At 45.8% G+C, this 23,190-nt stretch overlaps 1 protein-coding gene across 4 annotated transcripts in view; it reads right to left on the bottom strand.

The window, feature by feature from the left end:
- LOC118362560 (lateral signaling target protein 2 homolog) overlaps positions 1 to 23,190 on the bottom strand; it is a 79,900-nt gene that overhangs the window by 2,739 nt on the left and 53,971 nt on the right. For 3 of the 4 annotated variants that reach the window (XM_052486285.1, XM_052486283.1, XM_052486286.1), the window contains exons 2-11: positions 23,047 to 23,187; positions 19,326 to 19,463; positions 18,844 to 19,046; positions 18,657 to 18,746; positions 18,331 to 18,420; positions 18,139 to 18,240; positions 16,502 to 17,935; positions 14,977 to 15,075; positions 14,462 to 14,625; positions 37 to 147 (exon numbers count right to left, since the gene is read on the bottom strand). In XM_052486285.1, coding sequence (XP_052342245.1) covers positions 37 to 147; positions 14,462 to 14,625; positions 14,977 to 15,075; positions 16,502 to 17,935; positions 18,139 to 18,240; positions 18,331 to 18,420; positions 18,657 to 18,746; positions 18,844 to 19,046; positions 19,326 to 19,433 — 2,401 coding nt within the window. In that variant the 5' untranslated portion in view covers positions 19,434 to 19,463; positions 23,047 to 23,187. The remainder of the gene's footprint in view (positions 1 to 36; positions 148 to 14,461; positions 14,626 to 14,976; positions 15,076 to 16,501; positions 17,936 to 18,138; positions 18,241 to 18,330; positions 18,421 to 18,656; positions 18,747 to 18,843; positions 19,047 to 19,325; positions 19,464 to 23,046; positions 23,188 to 23,190) is intronic. The other variant, XM_052486284.1, reaches the window with a different exon arrangement.

Here is a 23,190-nt window from a genome sequence, read left to right as displayed (position 1 = left end):
AGATAAACAACCCAAACAGAAGCATCTGTTCCTCACCCTTCTCCTTGTCATTGTCCCCCTGCTCAGAGGTAGCCATGACTTCAAACAGTGTCTTCAGAATGCTTCGAAGGTCGGCGGCATAGTTTGTCTGCAGCTGGTCAGCAACACCTGGAGGTCAAGGGGTCAAGAGGAACCAATTACATTATTATTAATGGTTTTTTATTAGGATCACCATTAACCGACGCCAATGGCGAAATCTAGTCTTACTAGGGTGCAACACAAAGAAAAATACATTAATGACAAAAGACTTAACATTTCACATATATTTAAAAACATTAACATGTAGTGTGTGTGTGTGTATATGTGTGTGTGTGTGTGTGTGTGTATCTAACAGTTACAAATACGTCACATGGGGGAGAGGCGTTGCTTTATTTGTTTTTTTAAACCAGGTTTGCTGTTCACTTGCGCTGTATGAGATGAAATCATGGCTCTGTATAATATTGTACGTGGGGACTGTGACCTGGGACTGTGTAAAGACCCGTGGTGGCATGTCTGGTGTGTGCATCAGTGCTGTGTGTAAGTTACTATACAAACTATTTGGAATTTCCAACACATTGTTTCTTATAAAAACAAGAAGCGATGCAGTCAATCGTTTCTCAACTCTTAGCCAAGAGAAACTGGATATTAGCCCTCTGATAACAATGAAGAGCAAAACGTGCCACTCTGTTCTAGGCCAGCTGCAGCATAACTAGGTCATTCTAGTATAACTGGACAATAATCAAGACAGGATAAAACTAGAGCCTGCAGGACTTGCTTTGTGGAGTGTGGCGTCAAAAAGCATAGCATCTCTTTATTACGGACAGACCTCTCCCCATCTTTACAACCACTGAATCAATATGTTTTGAACATAAGTTTACAATCGAAGGTAACGCCAAGTAAATGTACTCTCCTCAACTTGCGCAACGGTCACACCGTTCATTACCAGATTCAGCTGAGGTCTAGAATTTAACGAATGATTTGTACCATATACAATAATCTTAATTTTAGAGATGTTCAGGACCAGTTTATTACTGGCCACCCATTCTAACTGACTGCAACTCTGTTTAGGCTTGCAGTGATTTCACAAGCTGTGGTTGCTGATGTGTTATTGGGTTGAACCATCATCGTGGACATATAAGCTTTGTTAAATGCCAGTGGTAGGTCATTGGTAAAAATAGAAAAGAGTCGAAGGGAGCTGCCCTGGCGATACACCACACAATAAACAACGGTGTTGGAGATGGCTGCCGTTTTACGGGCTCCTAACCAATTGTGCTATTGTGTGCAGGTTTTTTTTTGCATTATTTGTATCTTATTTTGTACATAATGTTTCTGCCACAGTCTCTTATGACCGAAAATACCTTCTGGATATCAGCACAGCGATTACTCACCTCCTACTGGACAAAGGTCTTTTCTTTAACGAGTCAGACGCAAAAGGATTTACTTCAGACACCCAACAAGGCCCAAATCTCTGATTCGCATGAGAAGGAGATATCGGGACATAGGTTGGGGTGTCTTGTAAGGATCCAACGGCGAGTGGGTAATCCAACTCTACCATCAGTCCTATTAGCCCACGTGCAATCACTGGATAGCAAACTGGATGAGCTTCGATCAACACTATCCTACCAACGGGACATTAAGAACTGTAATATCTCATGTTTCACCGAGTCGTGGCTGAACGACGACATGGATAACAGTTGGCTGGGTTTTCCGTTCATCGGCAAGATAGAATAGCTGCCTCCGGTAAGTACAAGGGGTGGCGTTCTGTGTCTAATTGTCAATAACAGCTGGTGCACAAAATCTAATATTAAGGAACGCTCAAGGATTTGCTTGCCTGAAGTAGAGAATCTCATGATAAGCTGTAGACCGCACTATTTATCACGAGAGTTATCTACATTTTTCGTAGTTGTCTATTTACCACCACAAACTGATGCTGGCACTAAGACCGCACTCACCAAGCTGTATAAGGCCATAAGCAAACAAGAAAACCGGGGAGCCAAGTGGCCGGGGACTTTAATGAAAGGAAACTTAAATCCGTTTGACCCAATTTCTACCAGCATGTTACATGTGCAACCAAAAGAAGAAGAAAAAAACAACAACTCTAGACCACCATTACTCCACACTCAGAGACACGTATCAAGCTCTCCCTCACCCTCCATTTTGGCAAATCTGACCATAACTCAATCCTCCTAATTCCTGCTTACAAGTAAAAACTATAGCAGGAAGTACCAGTGACTCAATCAATACGGAAGTGGTCAGATGACGCAGATGCTAAACTACAGGACTGTTTTGCTAGCACAGATTGGAACATGTTCTGGGATTCTTCCGATGGCATTGAGGAGTATACCACATCAGTCACTGGGTTCATTAATAAGTGCATTGATGATCCCCACAGTGACTGTACGTACATACCCCAACCAGAAGCCATAGATTACAGCCAACATCCGCACTGAGCTAAAGGGTAGAGCTGCCGCTTTCAAGGAGCGGGACTCTAACCCGGAAGCTTATAAGAAATCCCGCTATGCCCCCCAACGAACCATCAAACAGGCAAAGTGTCAATACAGGACTAAGACTGAATCCTACTACAACACTTGTCGGATGTGGCAGGGCTTGCAAACCATTATGGACTACAAAGGAAAGAACAGCCGCGAGGTCCCCAGTGACACGAGCCTAACAGACGAGCCAAATTACTTATATGCTCGCGTCGAGGCAAGCAACACTGAGTGCAGGAGAGCACCAGCTGTTCTGGATGACAGTGTGATAACACTCTCCTTAGCCGATGTGAGTAAGACCTTTAAACAGGTCAACATTCACAAGGCCACAGGGCCACAGGGATTACCAGGACATGTCTCTGAGCATGCGTTGACCAACTGGCAAGTGTCTTCACTGACATTTTCAACCTGTCCCTGACCGATTCTGTAATACCAACATGTTTCAAGCAGACCGTCATAGTTCCTTTGTCAAAGAAAACCTGCCTAAATGACTCCCGACCCATAGCACTCACGTCTGTAGCCATGAAGCACATTGAAAGGCTGGTCATGGCTCACAACACCATTATCTCAGAAAACCTAGACCAACTAGAATTTGCATACCGCCCCAACAGATCCACAATGACGCAACCTCTATTGCACTCCACACTGCCCTTTCCCACCTGAACAAAAGGAACACCTACGTGAGAAAGCTACTACTACAGCTCAGTATTCAATACCATAGTGCCCTGAAAGCTCATCACTAAGCTAAGGACCATGGGACTAAACACCTCCCTCTGCAACTGGATCCTGGACTTCCTGACAGGCCCCACCGAGGCAGTAAGGGTAGGTAACAACACATCTGCTATGCTGATCCTCAACATGGGGCCCCTCAGGGTTGTGTGCTCAGTCCTCTCCTGTACTCCCTGTTCACCCATGACTGCATGGCCAAGCACGACACCAACACCATCATTCATTCTGCCGATGACAAAAATAGTGGTAGGCCTGATCACCGACAACGATGAGACAGCCTATAGGGAGATCAGAGAACTGGCAGTGTGGTGCCAGGAGAACAACCTCTCCCTCAACGTGATCAAGACAAAGGAGATGACTGTGGACTACAGGAAAAGGAGGGCAGAGCACGTCCCCATTCTCATTGATGGGGCTGCAGTGGAGCAGGTTGAGAGCAGGTTCCTTGGTGTCCACATCACCAACGAACTATCATGGTTCAAAAACACACCAAGACAGTCGTGAAGAGGGCACGACAAAACCCATTCGCCCTCAGGAGACTACACTGCACTATCGAGAGCATCCTGATTGGTCCTGACTGATCCAGGACCTCTATACCAGGCGATGTCAGAGGAAGGCCCTAAAAATTCCAAATGACTCCAGTCACCCTATACATAGACTGTTCCCTCTGCTACCGCACAGTAAGCGGTACCGGAGCGCCAAGTCTAGGTCCAAAAGGCTTCTTAACAGCTTCTACCCCCAAGCCATAAGACTCCTGAACAGCTAATAAAATGGCTACCTGGACTATTTGCATTGAGACCCCCCCCCTCCCCCCAATTTTTACACTGCTGCCACTCGGTTTATTATCTATGCATTGTCACTTTACCTACATGTACATATTACCTTAATTACCTCTAACCTGTACCCCCGCACATTAACTCTGTACTGGTACTCCCTGTATATAGCCTCATTACTCTTATTTTATTGTTGCTCTTTATTTGTTGTTCAATTTTCTTTTTTTCAGTTTTAGTAAATACTTTAACACTTATTCTTCTTAAAACGGCATTGTTAGTTAAGGGCTTGCAAGTAAGCATTTCACTGTAAGGTCTGTTGTATTCAGCACATGTGACAAATACAATTTGATCTGATTTTTGAGTTCACATGTTTAACATTAGAGAAGCTTCCATTAAAGAAAACCCTCTTCTGTTAGATAGATAGCTCTGAATCCACAATATGGCAAGGGTTAAAAAGCCATAACACATGTTTTTTCAACAGGTTATGGTCAATAACAAATCCTGCACTGATATCTACTAGTAAAGCACCCACAATTTTCTTATTATACATTTCTTTGTCATTTGTGTCAGTGCACTACATGTTGAGCACCCTTTTCTCTATAAGCATGCTGAAAGTCTGTTTTTCGGTCAATTTTTTTATTTTTTATTTTTTAACAACAGTTTGCTAAGAGCCGCCAGCAAGGTTGGCTGTTAGAACCAGTCAAGGCCACGACCCATTCTTGGGTAACGAAATTACTTTTGCTTCCCTCCAGGCCTGAGGACAAACACTTTCCTCTAGGCTCAGATCAAAGTTATGACATAATATACTGTAAGAGTGGCTATAGAGTCAGCTGCCATCCTCAGTAGCTTTCCATCGAAGTTGTCAATGTCAGGAGGTTTGTCATTATTGAGCTATACTTTTTCCACCTCTCCCATACTAACTTTACAAAATTCAAACTTACACTTTTTTTTCTTCCATTATTATTATTATTATTATTTTTATTATACATGAATAGGATGCCACACTGTTCATTGTTGGCATTTCCTGCTTAAGTTTACTTTTTTGGCAAAGTGGGCAATCATAAAAAAAAATTGGCAACATCAAATGGTTTTGTGATGAATAAGCTTTCTGATTTGATGACCAATGGAGTTGAATTTGCCTTACTGCCCATAATTTCATTTAAAGTACTCCCCCATCATTCGTTATATCATTGACCTTGCCTTCATAATACTTCAATACTTTCATGATCTCGCCATCACGGTTGACAACTCCATTGTGTCCTCCTCCCAGAGCGCTAAGAACCTTGGCGTGATCCTGGACAACACCCTGTCGTTCTCAACTAACATCAAGGCGGTGGCCCGTTCCTGTAGGTTCATGCTCTACAACATCCGCAGAGTACGACCCTTCCTCACACAGGAAGCGGCGCAGGTCCTAATCCAGGCACTTGTCATCTCCCGTCTTGATTACTGCAACTCGCTGTTGGCTGGGCTCCCTGCCTGTGCCATTAAACCCCTACAACTCATCCAGAACGCCGCAGCCCGTCTGGTGTTCAACCTTCCCAAGTTCTCTCACGTCACCCCGCTCCTCCGCTCTCTCCACTGGCTTCCAGTTGAAGCTCGCATCCGCTACAAGACCATGGTGCTTGCCTACGGAGCTGTGAGGGGAACGGCACCTCAGTACCTCCAGGCTCTGATCAGGCCCTACACCCAAACAAGGGCACTGCGTTCATCCACTTCTGGCCTGCTCGCCTCCCTACCACTGAGGAAGTACAGTTCCCGCTCAGCCCAGTCAAAACTGTTTGCTGCTCTGGCCCCCAATGGTGGAACAAACTCCCTCACGACGCCAGGACAGCGGAGTCAATCACCACCTTCCGGAGACACCTGAAACCTCACCTCTTCAAGGAATACCTAGGATAGGGTAAGTAATCCTTCTCACCCCCCTAAAAAGATTTAGATGCACTATTGTAAAGTGGCTGTTCCACTGGATGTCTTAAGGTGTATGCACCAATTTGTAAGTCGCTCTGGATAAGAGCGTCTGCTAAATGACTTAAATGTAATGTAAATGTAATACAGTTACTTCTTTTCATTGAATTTAGTCACATAAGTCAGCCAGTCAGATGTGCAGCCAGACTTATTAGCCACTCCTTTTGGCCCATCTCTTCCAACCATACAGTTTTTTAATTCCTCGTCAATCCACGGAGCCTTAACAGTTCTAACAGTCACTTTAACAGGTGCATGTTTATCAATAATTAGAATAAGCAATTTCATAAATGAATCACGTGCAGTGTCTGGATGCTCCTTATCAAATCACAGACCAACAAAAATATATAAACTCAGCAAAAAAAGAAAAAAAGAAACGTCCTCTCAACTGCATTTATTTTCAGCAAACTTAACATGTGTAAATATTTGTATGAACATCAGATTCAACAACAGACATAAACTGAACAAGTTCCACAGACATGTGACTAACAGAAATTGAATAATGTGTCCCTGAACAAAGGGGGTCAAAATCAAAAGTAACAGTCAGTACTTGGTGTGGCCACCAGCTGCATTAAGTACTGCAGTGCATCTCCTCCTCATAGACTGCACCAGATTTGATAGTTCTTGCTTTGAGATGATACCCCACTCTTACACCAAGGCACCTGCAAGTTCACCCTCCGAGCCAACAGGTCCCAGACGTGCTCAATGGGATTGAGATCCGGGCTCTTTGCTGCCCATGGCAGAACACTGACATTTCTGTCTTGCAGGAAATCACGCACAGAACGAGCAGTATGGCTGGCGGCATTGTCATGCTGGAGGGTCATGAGGGAGGAGGTCTTCCCTGTAATGCACAGAGTTGATTGCCTGCAATGACAACAAGCTCAGTCCGATGATGCTGTGACCCTCCACTTCCAAATCGATCCCGCTCCAGAGTACAGGACTCAGTGTAACACTCATTCCTTCGAACATAAACGCGAATCCGACCATCACCCCTGGTGAGACAAAGCCGCGACTCGTCAGTGAAGAGCACTTTTTGCCAGTCCTGTCTGGTCCAGCAACTGTGGGTTTGTGCCCATAGGCGACGTTGTTGTCGGTGATGTCTGGAGAGGACCTGCCTTACAACAGGCCTACAAGCCCTCACTCTCTCAGCCTATTGCAGACAGTCTGAGGACTGATGGAGGGATTGTGCGTTCCTGGTGTAACTCGGGCAGTTGTTGTCATCCCGTACCTGTCCCACATGTGTGATGTTCGGATGTAACGATCCTGTGCAGGTGTTGTTACACGTGGTCGGCCACTGTGAGGACGTCCCGTCTCCCTGTAGCGCTGTCTTAGGCATCTCACAGTACGGACATTGCAATTTATTGCCCTGGCCACATCTGCAGTCCTCATGCCTCCTTGCAGCATGCCTAAGGCACATTCACACAGATGAGCAGGGACCCTGAGCATTTTTCTTTTGGAGTTTGTCTAGAGTCAGTAGAAAGGCCTCTTTAGTGTCCTAAGTTTCCATAACGGTGACCTTAATTGCCTACCGTCTGTAAGCATCTTAATGACCGTTCCACAGGTGCATGTTCATTAATTGTTTATGGTTCATTGAACAAGCATGGGAAACGGTGTTTAAACCCTTTCCAATGAAGATCTGTGAAGTTAAATTTTTACAAATTATCTTCCTGAAAAGGGGACGTTTCATTTTTTGCTGAGTTTATAATCCACATAGCTAAATATTTGATATGATATCTTACACAGTATTTTAGGCCCAGCTTTAAGAACCTGGGCTTTCCTGGATACAACCACTACATTATGATCCCTGCATCCACTGGGAACGGATACAGCTTTAGAACAAAGTTCTACAGTATTAATACAAATATCATCAATACATGTGGATGATATAACTCAAGTAGCATTTGTAAACACCCTGATAGGTTGATTAATAACCTGAACCAGATTAGAAATCTTGAGCGGCCAGCATGATGAGCGGCGATCTTGATGAAAACCAGTCAATATTCAGGTCCCCAAGAAAGTAGACCTCTCAGTTTACATCATATACATTTTTAAGGATTGTACACACAGACATTATCTAGGTACTGACTGTTTGCACTTAGTGGCCTATAGCAACATTGTAAAATAATAGGCTTCAATGAGACTGGTGAACCTGAAACCATAACGCTTTAATAACACTTGACATGAGATCTTGTCTAAGCATTACAGGGATATGGCTCTGAATATATACAGCAACACCTCCCCCATAGGCATTCCTGTCTCTTCTGTAGATATTATATCCTTGAATTGCTACTGCTGTATCATGAAAGGAATTATCTAAGTGAGAGTCTCAGAAGTGGCTAATATATGAATGTTATCTGATGTTATCAAGTTAATGATTTCATGAACCTTATTACAAAACATTAGGAATACCTTCCTAATTTTGATTTGCACCTCTTTTGCCCTCAGAACAGCCTCAAATTGTCGGGGCATGGACTCTACAAGGTGTCGAAAGCATTCCACAGGGATGCTGACCCATGTTGATTCCAATGCTTCGAACAGTTGTGTCAAGTTGGCTGGATGTCCTTTGGGTGGTGGACCATTTTTAGCCCTTTCCTGGGTAGTTTATCAGAAATGGAAATAAAAATGGAAAAGAACAAACAAAGCAAAAAAAAAAAAACAGCATTCCATCAATCAGTTTGTGTGTGTAATTGTGTGTGTAATTGTGTGTGTGTGCTGGGGGTTTGAAGCTACGAAACGACATGCTTGGCTCTCATCCCTTCCAGGCTTTTGGCGGGGGAGGGTGGACAATGAGACTGTCACAGTGGATGTAAGTAATGTCCCCACGTGCTTCGGCAGCTTTCATGGCTGGAATAAGTTTTTTCCTCTTCTGGCGCACTGCTTCAGGATAGTCCTCGTTGTCCTCAAACGCCGTCCAGGTCTTGTGTGGAGATTTTGCAATTCCGTCCCCAACATTATTGTTCCGCCTTGATTCTCCCTCAAGATAATCAGATTTCTCTGTCATTGTTATCATGGATTCACATACATCTGATGTCCTCTCTCAATGACTTACAGATTGCGGTCATCTTGCCGTTCTCCTCTTTAAACTCATCGAGCTGACACTGGGAGAACTGCTAACTGTTCTTCAGGTCCTGGACCTCTCTGGTCAGATAACTAATAAAAGAATGGACTGACTCCACCAGTATTTGGACAAAATGGCTTCAAGTTCTCTTTTTGTTGTAAAAATTGCTTTGTAGAACAATTTTGTCCTCAACGGTACTCCCACCGGCTTTGGTCTTTGTCATGGTAGTAATGTGGGCTACGCTGTTACTCCTCTCAGTTCCAGACAGGGCAGGTCGCAAGGCAGACGGAAACAGCAGGGATTCAAAACAGTCACTACCGGGACAATCCGTAATCCTAGCTGAATGGGCTGTGGGGTGTGTGTGTACAAGCTGCTAAGAAAACCTGGCTAGCTTGATAGCTAGCTAACTAACGTTACTTAGACGCTAGGCTAGTGTCTGCGCCAACAAGGGAACAAACACTTCTCTGGAGCAAAATAGACCTGCTATTCTTCCATGTAATACATTGAACGCCCTACACTGTGATGGTGAATAAATAAGTCCATTAATTCATAGTTATTTTGCAAAAGAAAGCCACGAGAAAGATACACGTTTCAATGCATGCCACTGGAACGGGTGTCGTGCAAGCTAGGCATAAACAGGATACCGGGTGCAACTGTGGTGCATATGAGAAAAGCCAAGTAGGCTAGTGAATTGTGGAATACAGTGTAAAGCCGTTGGAGGGTGTTTGGAGTACAGATCAGTAAAGTAATAAAAGTACATTTTCATTTTATTTTGGAGTCAAAGTATTAATAACAAAATAAACAAAAACATGAGCAACATAGACTGATTTACCCCATCAAACTACAGCTATACCCTTGGAGCGAGAGACCACTATCCGTTCTAGGATCCCTATTGTTTTCTCTATATATGCAGCCTCTTGGTGATGTCATTCAGAAACACAATGTCAACTTTCCCTGTTATGCAGACGACACACAAGCTGTACGTTTAGATGAAACATGGCGAAATCCCAAAATTGCTGGAGGCATGTGTTTCATACAAAGAAAGTGAATAGCGGAAAATGCTTTACTTTTAAACTCGGGCAAAACAGAGATGCTAGTTATAGGTCCCAAGAAACAAAGATCTGCTGTCAGAACTGACAATGAATCTCGAGGGTTGTACAGTCTCAAATAAAAACTGAAGGACCTCAGCGTTACTCTGGACCCTGATCTCTACTTCAATGAACATATAAAAAATATTTAATGACCAGCTTCGCATGTCATCTTCGTAACATTGGAAAATTCTGAAACTTTTTTGGCCAACTTTGATGCAGAAACGCTAATCAATGCTTTTGTCACTTCAAGATTAGACTACTGCAATGCTCTACTCTCCGGGTACCTGGATAAGGCACTAAACAACCTTCAGCTAGTTCTAAATTAGAGGTCGACCGATTAACCGGAATAGCCGATTTCAAGTTTTCATAACAATCGGAAATCTGCATTTTTGGACACCGATCATGGACGATTACATTGCACTCCGAGGAAACTGCGTGGCAGGCTAACTACCTGTTATGCGAGTGCAGCAAGGAGCCACGGTAAGGTGCTAGCTAGCATTAAACATATCTTATAAAAAACAATCAATCTTAACATAATCACTAGTTAACTACACATGGTTGATGATATTACTAGTTTATCTAGCTTGTCCTGCGTTGCATATAATTGATGTGGTGCCTGTTAAATTATCATTGCATCATAGCCTACTACGCTAAACAGGTGATTTAAAAAGCGCATTCGCGAAAAAAGCACTGTCGTTGCACCAATGTGTACCTAACCATTAACATTCAACGCCTTTCTTAAAATCAATACACAAGTAGATATTTTTTTAAACCGGCATATTTAGTTAATATTGCCTGCTAACATGAATTTCTTTTAACAAGGGAAATTGTGTCACTTCTCTAGCATTCTGTGCAACAGAGTCAGGGTATATGCAGCAGTTTGGGCCGCCTGGCAAGTTGCAAACTAATTTGCCAGAATTTTACGTAATTAATTACATGACGTTGAAGGTTGTTGTGCAATGTAACAGGAATATTTAGACTTAAAACGGTTCCGTATTTCACTGAAAGAATAAACGTTTTATTTTCGAAATGATAGTTTCCGGATTTGACCATATTAATGACCTACAGCTTGTATTTCTGTGTGTTATTTTATAATTAAGTCTATGATGTGATATTTGATAGAGCAGTCTGGCTGAGTGATGGTAGGCAGCAGTGGGCTCGTAAGCATTCATTCAAACAGCACTTTCGTGCCTTTGCCAGCAGCTCTTCGCAATGCTTCAAGCATTGAGCTGTTTATGACTTCAAGCCTATCAACTCCCGAGATTAGGCTGGTGTAACCGATGTGAAAGGGATAGCTAGTTAGCAAGGTGCGCGCTAATAGCATTTCAAACGTCACTCGCTCTGAGACTTGGAGTAGTTGTTCCCCTTGCTCTGCAAGGGCCGTGGATTTTGTGGAGCGATAGGTAAGGATGCTTCGAGTGTGGCTGTTGTCGATGTGTTCCTGGTTCGAGCCCAGGTAGGGGCGAGGAGAGGGACGGAAGCTATACTGTTACACTAGCAATAGTAAAGTGCCTATAAGAACATCCAATAGTCAAAGGTATATGAAATACAAATGGTATAGAGAGAAATAGTCCTATAATTCCTTTAATAACCTCAACCTAAAACTTCTTACCTGGGAATATTGAAGACTCATGTTGAAAGGAACCACCAGCTTTCATATATTCTCATGTTCTGCATGTTCTGAGCAATGAACTTAAACAGTTTTTTTTTAACATGGCACATATTGCACTTTTACTTCTCCAACACTTTGTTTTGCATTATTTAAACCAAATTGAGCATGTTTCATTATTTATTTGAGGCTAAATTCATTTGATTGATGTATTATATTAAGTTAAAATAAGTGTTCTTTCAATATTGTTGTAATTGTCATTATTACAAATAAATAATAACATGTAAAAAAAATATAAAAATAATAAAATGTAAAAAATAATGTTTAAAAAAAATGGCAAAAAAAAAACACAGGCTGATTAATCGGTATCAGCTTTTTTTGGTCCTCCAATAATCGGTACTGAAAAATCATTACGTCTGCTAGAATCTTGTCTAGAAACCCCAAAAATATCATATTACCCCAGTGCGAGCCTCCCTACACTGGCTTCTGCTGATTTGGTTCTGCCTTACATACCTACACTAGTCACAAGACGCAAGGCTCCTTCTAAGCAAACAGCTGGTCTCAACCTCAAAGTCGTTACTGAAGACTCATCTCTTCAGTATGTCCTATGATTGAGTGTAGTCTGGCCCAGGAGCGCGAAGGCGAATGGCAAGGCACTGGAGTGACGAACCACCCTTGCTGTCGCTGCCTTGCCAGATCCCTTAATTCCACTGGGATTCTCTGCCTCTGACCCTATTACGGGGCCAAGTCACTGGCTTGCTCACCCTCTTCCATCCTTCCTGTCCTCGGGCTTGTGCGGTGGGGAGATCTTTGTGGGCTATACTGGGCCTTGTCTCAGGGTAGTAAGTTAGTGGCCTGGTGATATCCCTAGTGGTGTGGGGGCTGTGCTTTGCCAAAGTGGGTGGGGGTTACCCTTGTCCGGGGGTAACTTTGGACAGGGCCACAATGTCCCCGACCCACCAGGTCTGTCTCCTGTATCTATGCTGCAATAGTCTTTGTGCCGGGGGACTAGAGTCAGTCTGTTATATATGGTGTAATTCTCCTTATCTGGTGTCCTGTGGGTTCTTAGATATGTTTGCTCTAATTCTCCCACGCCCCCCCTCGGAGAACCTGAGGCCTAGGACCATGCCTCAGGACTACCTGGCCTGATGACTCCTGCCTGTCCTGTCCCCAGTAACCTGGTCGTCCTGGCCCCCCCACACATACTGTCTCAACCTCTAAATGCTCAGCTGAAATGCCAACTGACATTAACTCCCGAGGTGCTGACCTCTTGCACTCTGTACAACCACTGTGATTATTAATTGACCCTGCCTGTCTTCTATGAACATCTTGAAGAACGACCTGGCCTTACCGGTCACATACTCTTATAATCTCCACCGGGCACAGCCAGAAGAGCAAGTCTGGTTACCATCTTGGTTGTTTCCTAGATTCTTGACTTTGTAGGGAGTTTTTCCGAGCCACCGTGCCACTACATTAGTCACTCTAGAGTTTTAGGCTCGGTTACTGTACAAGCACTTTTTTTTATTTCACCTTTATTTAACCAGGTAGGCTAGTTGAGAACAAGTTCTCATTTGCAACTGCGACCTGGCCAAGATAAAGCATAGCAGTGTGAACAGACAACACAGAGTTACACATGGAGTAAACAATTAGCAAGTCAATAACACAGTAGAAAAAATGGGCAGTCTATACACAATGTGTGCAAAAGGCATGAGGAGGTAGGCGAATAATACAATTTTGCAGATTAACACTGGAGTGATAAATGATCAGATGGGCATGTACAGGTAGAGATATTGGTGTGCAAAAGAGCAGAAAAGTAAATAAATAAAAACAGTATAAAAACAGTATGGGAATGAGGTAGGTGAAAAAGGGTGAGCTATTTACCTATAGACTATGTACAGCTGCAGCGATCGGTTAGCTGCTCGGATAGCTGATGTTTGAAGTTGGAGAGGGAGATAAAAGTCTCCAACTTCAGCGATTTTTGCAATTCGTTCCAGTCACAGGCAGCAGAGTACTGGAACGAAAGGCGGCCAAATGAGGTGTTGGCTTTAGGGATGATCAGTGAGATACACCTGCTGGAGCGCGTGCTACGGATGGGTGTTGCCATCGTGACCAGTGAACTGAGATAAGGCGGAGCTTTACCTAGCATGGACTTGTAGATGACCTGGAGCCAGTGGGTCTGGGACGAATATGTAGTGAGGGCCAGCCGACTAGAGCATACAAGTCGCAGTGGTGGGTGGTATAAGGTGCTTTAGTGACAAAACGGATGGCACTGTGGTAGACTGCATCCAGTTTGCTGAGTAGAGTGTTGGAAGCCATTTTGTAGATGACATCGCCGAAGTCGAGGATCGGTAGGATAGTCAGTTTTACTAGGGTAAGCTTGGCAGCGTGAGTGAAGGAGGCTTTGTTGCGGAATAGAAAGCCGACTCTGGATTTGATTTTTGATTGGAGATGTTTGATGTGAGTCTGGAAGGAGAGTTTGCAGTCTAGCCAGACACCTAGGTACTTATAGATGTCCACATATTCAAGGTTGGAACCATCCAGGGTGGTGATGCTAGTCGGGCATGCGGGTGCAGGCAGCGATCGGTTGAAAAGCATGCATTTGGTTTTACTCGCGTTTAAGAGCAGTTGGAGGCCACGGAAGGAGTGCTGTATGGCATTGAAGCTCGTTTGGAGGTTGGATAGCAACTGCTGTTGTAAAAAGGTCTCTATAAATACATTTGATTGATTGATTGACATACCCGATATGCAGACGAAGAGGCGGTGGATGAGGTCACTGCTGCTGTGGAAGCGCGAGCGGATCTTGTTCCTGGCGGCCATCTTAGCAGCCTGCAGGGCCAGCTGGATTTCATGATGGTCCAGATCCTCTGACGTCCCCGAGCTCGTGGTCAGACTGCTGACAGGGCTGGAGCAGGCAGGGGGAGCGCACATGCACACACACACAGAGAGAGATACAGTGAAGGGAGTTGGAGACAGAATGGAGAGAGGGGCAGGGGCGGGACAGTCACATTCATTGTAATTCTTATCAACACACAACACTGCTCACCAGCATATTGTGTACTGTAATGAATATGCATTGTACAATAGGGGTTGTGTTTGATTTCAATTTCAAAGTGAGTAATGGGTGAAATAGAGATGTTGATGGGAAATGTTTATATGACCATAAGCTGTAACATAGGGATGTATGAAACAGAAACACACACACACACCACACACCACACACCACACACACACACACAAATGGGTCAGCGGTTACCTGGCTGTGTAAGCACTGCTGGACAGACTACATGTGGTGACAGACACACTCTCACAGTCACTACTGGAGACTGAGCTGAGAGGAGAGTCCTGAAACAAACTGGGAATAACAAAAAAAAGAGGAAAAGCTAAATAATTAAATAAAAAATAAACTGATAACAGATGGGCAATATAAAATAGGATCTGTGAATGTTACGCTACAAGAGTAGCATAAAGCAAAGTGCAAATAGCAAACGGAACATAAAACTGGATGACAAGACGTGGACTAAATTAGCCTGAGACCAGACGTGAAGGAAGTTTGCTTTCAAAAGAGATAAATGACTAAGGTAAATGGTAAATGACTGTTGTTGAGGCCTACCTGCTATGAAACGGAGCCCTAATAACACATCACCCAAACACCACATATATAGCACAGTGCATTCTGAAAGGATTCAGACCCCTTGACTTTGCCCACATTTTGTTATGTTACAGCCTTATTCTAAAATTGATTCAATTGCCCCCCCTTATCAATCTACACATAATACACCATAATGACAAAGCAAAAACAGATGTAAACATTTTGCAAATCTATTAAAAGTAATACAAATAAATAGCTTCTTCACATACAATTCCAGTCAAAGTTGACACACCTACTCATTCCAGGGTCTTTCTTTCTTTGTACTGTTTTCTACATTGTAGAATAACAGTGAAGACAAAACAATGAAATAACACATATGGAATCATGTAGTAACCAAAAAAGTGTTAAACAAATCAAAATATATTTTAAATACTTCAAAGTAGCCACCCTTTGCCTTGATGACAGCTTTGCACACTCGTGAGAAACAAGATTCTCTGGTCTGATGAAACCAAGATTAAACTCTTTGGCCTGAATGCCAAGCGTCACGTCTGGAGGAAACCTGGCACATCCCCTACGGTGAAACATCGGTGGCAGCATTATGCTGTGGGTTTTTCAGTGGCAGAGACTGGGAGACTAGTCAGGATAGAGGAAAAGATGAACAGAGCAAAGTACAGGAGAGATACTTGATGAAAACCTGCTCAAGAGCGCTCAGGACCTCAGGCTGGGGCGAAGGTTCACCTTCCAACAGGACAATGACCTTAAGCACACAGCCAAGACAAAGCACGAGTGGCTTCGGGACAAGTCTCCGAATGTCCTTGAGTGGCCCAGCCAGAGCCCGGAATCTAACATCTCTGGAGAGACCTGAAAATAGCTGTGCTGCGATGCTCCCCATCCAACCTGACAGCTTGAGAGGATCTGCAGAGAAGAATGGTAGAAACTCCCCAAATACAGGTGTGCCAAGATGGTAGCGTTTTACCCATGAAGACTTGAGGCTGTAATCGCCGCCAAAGGTGCAAATGTGATAATTAAGTCTAAAAACCTGTTTTTTCTTTGTCATTATGGGGTATTGTGGATAGATTGAGGGGGGGGGGAAACAATTTAATCAATTTTAAAATAAGGCTGTAACGTAACAAACTGTGGAAAAAGTCAAGGGGTCTGAATACTTTCCAAATGCTCTGTATATTCATACCTAGTGTTCTTCTTGATCTCTTCCTTGGACTCACTGTCTGCCTCTCTGGTCCCCGTCCTGTCCCTTCCCCCGCTGGCCTGAGGCCTCCTCACTGTCCTGCACTGGTGGGAACAAGGTTCTGGGGTTCCCCTTACCCCAATGGGGCTCCTGTTCTGGCCCAGGCACTGCTGAGGTGCCGGGGCCACCACCACCAGGCACTTGTCACAGTGCTGGTCCCCTTCCTCCACCCCTGGAGCTGGCTCTGAGGAGCAGCCAGAGGGGGGAGAGTCCCCTTTCCCATGTAGGTCGTGTCCTGAGGAAGCTAGGCGGCAGGCAGAGGACTGGATGACAGAGCTGTGGGGCTTGCAGTGTTGGTCCAACCCCAGGCCCATTCCCAGCCCTGTCGTGTCCATGGTGAGGGTGTCATCATGGCCGACCTCACAGCTGCCGCAGCAGACACAGGAGTTGAGCAGGCAGTTTGTGGCCACCAGGGGGGCGCATGGCTCTGTCTCTGAGGAGGAGAGGGGTCGGGGCAAGAGCAGCTTGTCCACAGCCATCTCAGTCAGGCTGGGGGAGTGGGGGTTGAAAATGACGGTGGCCGATAGCTTCATCCCTCCCATGCGGTGTGCGATGACCTCAGCAGTTTCCGCCCCCTCCAGGCCCACCTCCCAGCCATTAGTGTAGGGCAGGGGCTCCCGGCCAGGGCTGGGACTGGGTCGCTTGGTGCTGGGGCACTGTGAGGGATGGCTGTGGGGCTGCTGGGACAGATCTGACTGGGCTTCAGTGGGCCATCCATTCCTGGATGAGTCGGTAAGGGGGCCAGACCTGCTGGGCTGAGGAGAAGAGGGCTGAGGGGCGAGGTTAGAAGGTGAGGTTAGACGACTGCTGGTCACAAGGTCCCCTCCTGCATCCAGGTCCTCCATGAAGAAGACTCTGTCCTCCTCCTCGTGGTAGAGACCTGTCCTGCCCTGGCCCACCAGCACCCGGATGGGGGAGGCCTCGGTGCTAGAGCCACCGATAGAGCCCCCTCTGTTGGGGCGGTGGGCTGGGGACTGGCCCTGGCTGGGAGGGGACAGCAGCGTGAACATCTCGTCCCCCACGCGGTGCACCATCATGTTGAGCTGTTCAATCTCCTCCTCATCATATTGCATGGAGCAGGCCTGGTCCGCCTCCTCCGCCTCCTCACACAGACCACCCCGTTCCTCCTCTCCCCCCCTGTCCACCTCCTCCCACTGCCTGTCCTCCTCATCCTGGATGTGGGAGATGCAAAGAGACAGCACCTCCTGTTGCTCGCTCTCAGTCGGCTCCTCCGGGATGTCACCGGTGGTGCTGCTGGATGAGAGGGGGTCTGGGTTAGGGGGAAGCTCGGGGACTAGGGGGAACCCGTCCTGAGAGATACAGAGGCTCCGCTCCAGTGTCAACAACTCCTCCTCTGACAGGGTCTGGAGCAGGTCCCTATGGGAATAACACAAGCTTAATAAGATACTTAAACGCCCAGCCTAAAATAATCACACAATGAGGATGATACTGGCCCATGATTTTTAGACTGTTCGGCAAAGTCGAATTATATTCACAAGATTGTCGCGATGGTTCAGAGCTATTTTCTACCTATGATTAAATACAGAGGACAATCTATACGTGCATCCTCTTAACAGTACCTGATCTTCTTCAGTAAAGTACGGAAGGGCCGGAAGAGCTCAGACATGTCCCCTGGTTTCCTATCCAGGTTGAGTGGACCTTCACCGTACACCACCAGACCACTGAGGGAGAGACCGGGGGATTACAACATGTTATTAGTATCAGAGACTTCTAGAAGACGAACAAGAGGAGACAGAGAAAACAACACTTACCACACAATGGCTAGTCTGGGGATTGTGAACATCAGAGCGGGTTCATAGTCATCGATCATGTCTTGGCTGAGATAGCCCAGCTTGAGCGCCCTAAGACAAAACACAACAAAGACGTGAGGCTGTGAAATAATATTGGACAACCACTTGACATTTTTTATAAAACCTGCATGCATGGAGTACCATGTCTGAAACTTGCAAAACCACTCGACTGTCATCTGAGTACCAACTCTAACGTTACAAACCTAAAAACTCAAACCCAGCCTTCACACTGTCCCATTGCTATTCCCCGTGACATGGTTTGTCCCCCCCCACCTCATACAACTCACCTCTCCACAGTCTCACAGAAGAGCACAATCACATCCTGCTGAACATAGTATTCTTTGGGAGACTTCACAGGCACCATGGCTGATACATAGCTGACAGAGAGGGAATCATGTAAAAAATACATTCAAATGCATAGTCAAATATGTTGATGATGTCCAATAGTGTAAGATGCTGATGTCCTGCAGCTACCTGAGCTCAAACTCAGCAAAGAGGCTGTCGAAGTGGCGCAGCGTGTCCCTCATGCGGTCTGTGTAGAAGTTGAGGTCTCGGAGGGCCTGGTCTCGCGTGATGTTGCGGACCTCCTCCAGACTATGGGTCAGGTCCTTGGCGAGAGGCCTCATGGCCATGCTCTCTATCTCCCTGTTCATGATGATGGAGCCTGCAGCCAGACACTACACGTAAAGATGGCGAGAGGAAGGGAATGACTCGTGTTATTTAACCCTTCTTGATCCAGGGTAGTCTCATTCAAATATTGTATATTTTTCTTCAAGACAAACTTGTCTATGCACAAGTGGCTAACACAAGGAATAATGAGTTATACAATGATCCAGCTGACCATTACATTGTGAAAACAGATAGGAAACATGACTGTAAATGATGAATGCCTATAGTGTCATGCAGAGTACGTGTTGTTAATGTGATGTGAGATGATACTGGAGGGGATACAGTACCTCAGCTCCAAACCACAGTTGTCCAGCCAGGTTGTCATGGCGAATCTCCTCTGGGAACTTGACACAGAAGTCTCTGTTGGCTCTGTCGCCAGGGATACATTCATCCATGATCTGGTTGATAACGTTCAACACATTGTCCTGCAGACACAGGGAGAGTGACAGGGATAGAGATTGAATAAATGAGTGAATAAACGTACTGAACAAAAAAAAACAGGGTGTCAAGATAAAATGTACTGAATGAAAAGGGGAGTCGATAAGAATAATTCTGTTGGTGACGAGCGACCGCAAACAAAACGCGGAAGTTTTGATCATGATGTTTCACAAACTACCAGACAAACTGTCTGGAGAACTCTGAACAGGGAACAGGCTGAAAACAATTAAACAGGCCAATGCACAGAATGGTCCCATTACAGCCCTCAATCACCCCTCAACTAAATCCCATAATTCCAGCGGTGCAGACAAACTGTGAGAGCTAATCAAGAGCTTGTGCCGCTGGCATGTACAACAGTTCGAACAATGAGCCTTTTCTCTCCCTCCCCCTCTCTCCAGGAACAGCACTACGTCGCTGCTGCTAGCCCAGAGGAGCAAGATTAAAAAGCTTAACTACCGACTTCATTGCAGTGCTGTACTACCTACGCCGTGGCCGGGTCCCAGTGCCCCCACCAGCCCAATGCTCATCTGGCCATTGTCCTGTGTGCTACACTACAGCTTGGCCTAATCTTGATCCCCATCAGCCTCTCATCGCACAACATGACGATGTTGAGATGATACACTAGCAGAAGATAGATGGAGAGCTTGCTCGCTCTACACACCTACGCTCTAAGTTGATGCTTTGCCAGGAAAAGCGAAACGAGCAATCTCTTCCGCTGGTGCAGTCCATGCTGTGAGAGCAACTATGTCAACATAACTTGTGCAGCTTGGCACCTCTGAGGACCACGGCCATTAAGAAGAGCTCCTAACAGAAATGTTAGGGGTCGAGAGGACAACTCTCCACCGTCAGACCACTTGGCTTCCATTCGGGGGGGTGGGGGGGGTCTCATGTATAGGTGGTATTATTAAAGCATGCTGGTAACATGGTGTTCCTTGTCTCAACGAGGTAACCTACATCAAAATACTTTTAGAACTATGGGAGTTAAAAGCAGACCTGACAAGTATCACATATACTACGCGTTTAACCGCATTTTGTTTCACAGAAATGTTAGTGTGGAAGCAAAACACTAGCTGAGAGAATAAGAGGCCGTGTTGCGTCCCTGAAGCACTTATTTTCTTTCAGGGGGAAATATGGAACGAGCCAAACCAGGATTGATGATTCTCAGTCGCTGAAAACGTCCTGCAGTCCAGCTAAAAGCCTTTGGGTTTATGAAGCACAACATGACGCAAAGCTAACACACAGTACTTCCCGGCGTGGTCGATTTAAGGTGATAATGACGCAAATACAAAAACTCAGCAGAGAGAGAGATGGCGGGAGAAGGGACAATGAGAGCGTGGAATGGAGAGAGAGAGAGAGATGGCGGGAGAAGGGACAATGAGAGCGTGGAATGGAGAGAGAGAGAGATGGCGGGAGAAGGGACAATGCGAGCGTGGAATGGAGAGAGAGAGAGATTGCGGGAGAAGGGACAATGAGAGCGTGGAATGGAGAGAGAGAGAGATGGCGGGAGAAGGGACAATGAGAGAGTGGAATGGAGAGAGAGAGAGATGGCGGGAGAAGGGACAATGAGAGCGTGGAATGGAGAGAGAGAGAGATGGCGGGAGAAGGGACAATGAGAGCGTGGAATGGAGAGAGAGAGAGAGAGATGGCGGGAGAAGGGACAATGAGAGAGTGGAATGGAGAGAGAGATGGCGGGAGAAGGGACAATGAGAGCGTGGAATGGAGAGAGAGAGAGATGGCGGGAGAAGGGACAATGAGAGCGTGGAATGGAGAGAGAGAGATGGCGGGAGAAGGGACAATGAGAGCGTGGAATGGAGAGAGATGGCGGGAGAAGGGACAATGAGAGCGTGGAATGGAGAGAGTGCGGGAGAAGGGACAATGAGAGCGTGGAATGGAGAGAGAGAGATGGCGGGAGAAGGGACAATGAGAGCGTGGAATGGAGAGAGAGAGAGAGATATGGCGGGAGAAGGGACAATGAGAGCGTGGAATGGAGAGAGATGGCGGGAGAAGGGACAATGAGAGCGTGGAATGGGAGAGAGATGGCGGGAGAAGGGACAATGAGAGCGTGGAATGGAGAGAGAGATGGCGGGAGAAGGGACAATGAGAGCGTGGAATGGAGAGAGAGAGATGGCGGGAGAAGGGACAATGAGAGCGTGGAATGAGAGAGAGAGAGAGATGGCGGGAGAAGGGACAATGAGAGCGTGGAATGGAGAGAGATGGCGGGAGAAGGGACAATGAGAGCGTGGAATGGAGAGAAGAGAGAGATGGCGGGAGAAGGGACAATGAGAGCGTGGAATGGAGAGAGAGATGGCGGGAGAAGGGACAATGAGAGCGTGGAATGGAGAGAGAGAGATGGCGGGAGAAGGGACAATGAGAGCGTGGAATGGAGAGAGAGAGATGGCGGGAGAAGGGACAATGAGAGAGTGGAATGGAGAGAGAGAGATGGCGGGAGAAGTGACAATGAGAGCGTGGAATGGAGAGAGAGGGAGATGGCGGGAGAAGTGACAATGAGAGCGTGGAATGGAGAGAGAGAGAGATGGCGGGAGAAGGGACAATGAGAGAGTGGAATGGAGAGAGAGAGTGTGGGTGGGTGGGTGGGAGGAAGGAGAGAGGAGGAAAAAATAAGAGGGGGAAAGCAGTGACCTTATTAGGAACATCCCCCTCTGGGCCCTGGGTGCACGAGGCTCAGGCTAGCAGGCAGCGGCATGGCAGCCATCACTCACAAAGTCCAGACCCCACACTCCTGAAGGAAGACCAGTTTAGAAGCCCTCCCGAACTCCAAATGGACACAACAGTCTTCCATCGGTCATGTGACAGGTCTCAAACAGAGACAAATACGTCTCCGAGGAGAAAAAGCGTAATCTCCGGTCAAGCAGACTAATATCCTATAGTGGATCTACATAACACTGACATAAGTCATTCAAAACAACCTGACAGTCAATCATTTACTCTGACCCCATAGTGCCTGAAAACACCAATCCAGGTGTCATGATATCTATGTAGAGAAGTAGAGACTTCAAGATCCAATCTCTAATACCTCCACTTCATTGATCTTTCCAGAGTCACTCATCCAAGTCTTCATTCCTGACCTAGATAACCTGATAAAGGCTTTCAAAACAGCAACAAAACCTGATTGAATCAACTGCTTGCACTCAGAAGGACTCCTTATCTCTCCTTACCACTGTGAACCGGCGTGATTTAACAGCCCGTCCAATCAATGCTTACTGGGATAATCGCACAACCCCTACCATATCAGCCAACTAATCTCAGGCTTTTTGCAGTTCAAACTCCCCTGTTGTAGAGTTTGTCGTCATAGTTTTAAACATTTGAGGTCAAACTTCAATACCTCACTTTAATTGGCATGGTGGACTCTTCAAGTGCTCTCTGCTTAACTGGGTTACAGCATTAACTCTCAAATGAAATGTCTGATGGATTTTTACAAATTTATGGAGCTGGAAGTCTAAAAGAAATTAGAAGCATGGTGAAATGAAACTATAAGAGACCAGCTACAGAATTGTGGCAGTATTCCGAGGGTACTGAAATTAACTAGTGTCAGCCCCTATAGATTCTTACCTGACAGGATCTGAACTGGTTGACCAGCAGCGTACACCTCTGAGGCTCCTTCCTCCCATCTAGGCTGTCCAGTTCTGTGGCCACCTGGTTGAGCTCCTCATCAGCATAGTAGAACTGGGCCAGGAGCTGTGGGTCCGTCCTCTG

The sequence above is a fragment of the Oncorhynchus keta genome, chromosome 29 (genome assembly GCF_023373465.1).
Source record: "Oncorhynchus keta strain PuntledgeMale-10-30-2019 chromosome 29, Oket_V2, whole genome shotgun sequence".
Taxonomy (NCBI): Eukaryota; Metazoa; Chordata; class Actinopteri; order Salmoniformes; family Salmonidae; genus Oncorhynchus; species Oncorhynchus keta.
The sequence above is the reverse complement of the archived record's forward strand: the minus strand, read 5'-3'. Positions and strand labels throughout refer to the sequence as shown.